The sequence below is a fragment of the Monoraphidium neglectum genome (assembly GCF_000611645.1).
Source record: "Monoraphidium neglectum strain SAG 48.87 unplaced genomic scaffold scaffold04470, whole genome shotgun sequence".
Lineage (NCBI taxonomy): Eukaryota > Viridiplantae > Chlorophyta > Chlorophyceae > Sphaeropleales > Selenastraceae > Monoraphidium > Monoraphidium neglectum.
The window spans coordinates 1,753-3,274 of NW_014009159.1; the positions used below are offsets into that span (position 1 = coordinate 1,753).

A 1,522-nucleotide genomic window follows, 5' to 3' on the forward strand; every position below is an offset into this window, starting at 1 on the left:
AGCAGGCGGCATGTGCAGGTGGAGCAGCAGCAGCAGCAGCAGCAGCGCCGCAGTATCACTAGTAGCAGCTGCAGCGCCCTGCTTGTGCCCGCTTGTCACAAGCCCGCCTGTTTCCGCTTGTCACAGGCGCAGGAACAAGCGAAAGACAAGCCGGGCTTGTTTCCCGCCCGTGACAAGCGAGCCCACAAGCCCGCTTGTCTTTTCCAACGCGACAAGCGGGCCCGAGCACAAGCGGCCTTGTTCTCTCGCCACAAGCGATACAAGCGAAGGACAAGCCGCTGCCCTTAGTTACCGACGAGAGTGGTCACCACCGTAGACACCGCACACGGCAGGTGTGGCACGGACAAGTGTTAATCTTATATAATTTTGATGTTGCCGCGCGCCTCCCGGTGATTGTTTCGCGGTCGCGCTGGGTGTCGGGTAGTCATACTGGGCGCTGTATGGGGTGCCTAGCCAAGCCTACTCCTACTCACCTACTCCTGGGTTGGCAGCTGCACAGGAGCCTGCGCGTACGCTCAATGACTTGCAAAATACATACCTTTTACTTTTTCGCGATCGGGGGCGGCAGTGGCCCACGGCCGCTACCCGCGGGTGACTCGGATCGGGACAGCGGCCAGCCGCGTGAATACCACATAAAAGCCTTGAAGTGATCAGAGTATGCATCAATCCCCTGCAACGCTGCAAAGCCTTGCGCTGCCCACCCAAGAACCCGAGGCCCTGCAGCGCACCACACCTTGAAGCGGCTCGGGGGGCGTGGGCGTGGCACCGTCCTTCCGCGGGTCCCAGGGACACGTCTTGCCGCACTTCCGCCACATCCCTCTGGGGTCAAACAATGCTGGTACCACCTTCCCACCGGCTGAGGTTTGCAGGACTTGGGTGATCAGGGAGCCGACGTTTGCTGTGCTGTCGTCACAAAACAGCCAAGTGTTTGGCTGCTTGGGGGCGGGCAACGCGCGGCGTGCCGCCGCGTGGGGCAGCGGGCTCTCGAAGCAGGCCGCCCTGTCCGCAGGGGCGGCCGCGCCGCCCGCGTCACCTGCCGGTGGTGCTGCCATAATGCCGCCAGGCGGGGTCCACCAACCCGGCACCTGCTTTGGGTCCAGCATGTGCGCCAGTGTGTCGCGGGTGATAAGCAGGGCAAATGCGTCATTGCCGCACAACTGGATGCTGGGCGCGTCCACTGATGTCAGCAGCTGCCCCAGGTCCATCAGGCCGGATGCGGCGGCCATGCTGGCCGCACCTGCTGAGGCGACATTATTTCGGAGGAAAGAAGAAGAGGATCATGAGCAGCAAAGGGGGCCTCTGAGTACATGTCACGATTCAGCACGGACGAGCCGCAAAACTTCTGCAGGGCAGCGTAGATGCCGCATCGGCCGCGGCCATGACCTGGGTAGGACATGTGGGCTGGCCACAGCTCTCTGCGGCAGCGCGTCTCCACCCATGTGGACCCCAGTGTCGTATTGGCACCCACGCCCCCCAAAAGGACACACAACAAAACAGAATACTCATCACCTCTTCGCCTGCC

The 1,522-nt window shown here is 62.2% G+C and overlaps 1 protein-coding gene across 1 annotated transcript; it reads right to left on the bottom strand.

Moving 5' to 3' along the window:
* Positions 1-853: 853 nt before the first annotated feature.
* MNEG_14417 (hypothetical protein) lies at positions 854-1,226 on the bottom strand (the record flags this gene model as incomplete). Its single annotated transcript, XM_014037111.1, has 1 exon — positions 854-1,226. A coding segment is annotated over one exon (373 nt), but the record flags the coding sequence as incomplete, so codon positions are not given.
* Between the last annotated feature and the right edge of the window lie 296 nt (positions 1,227-1,522).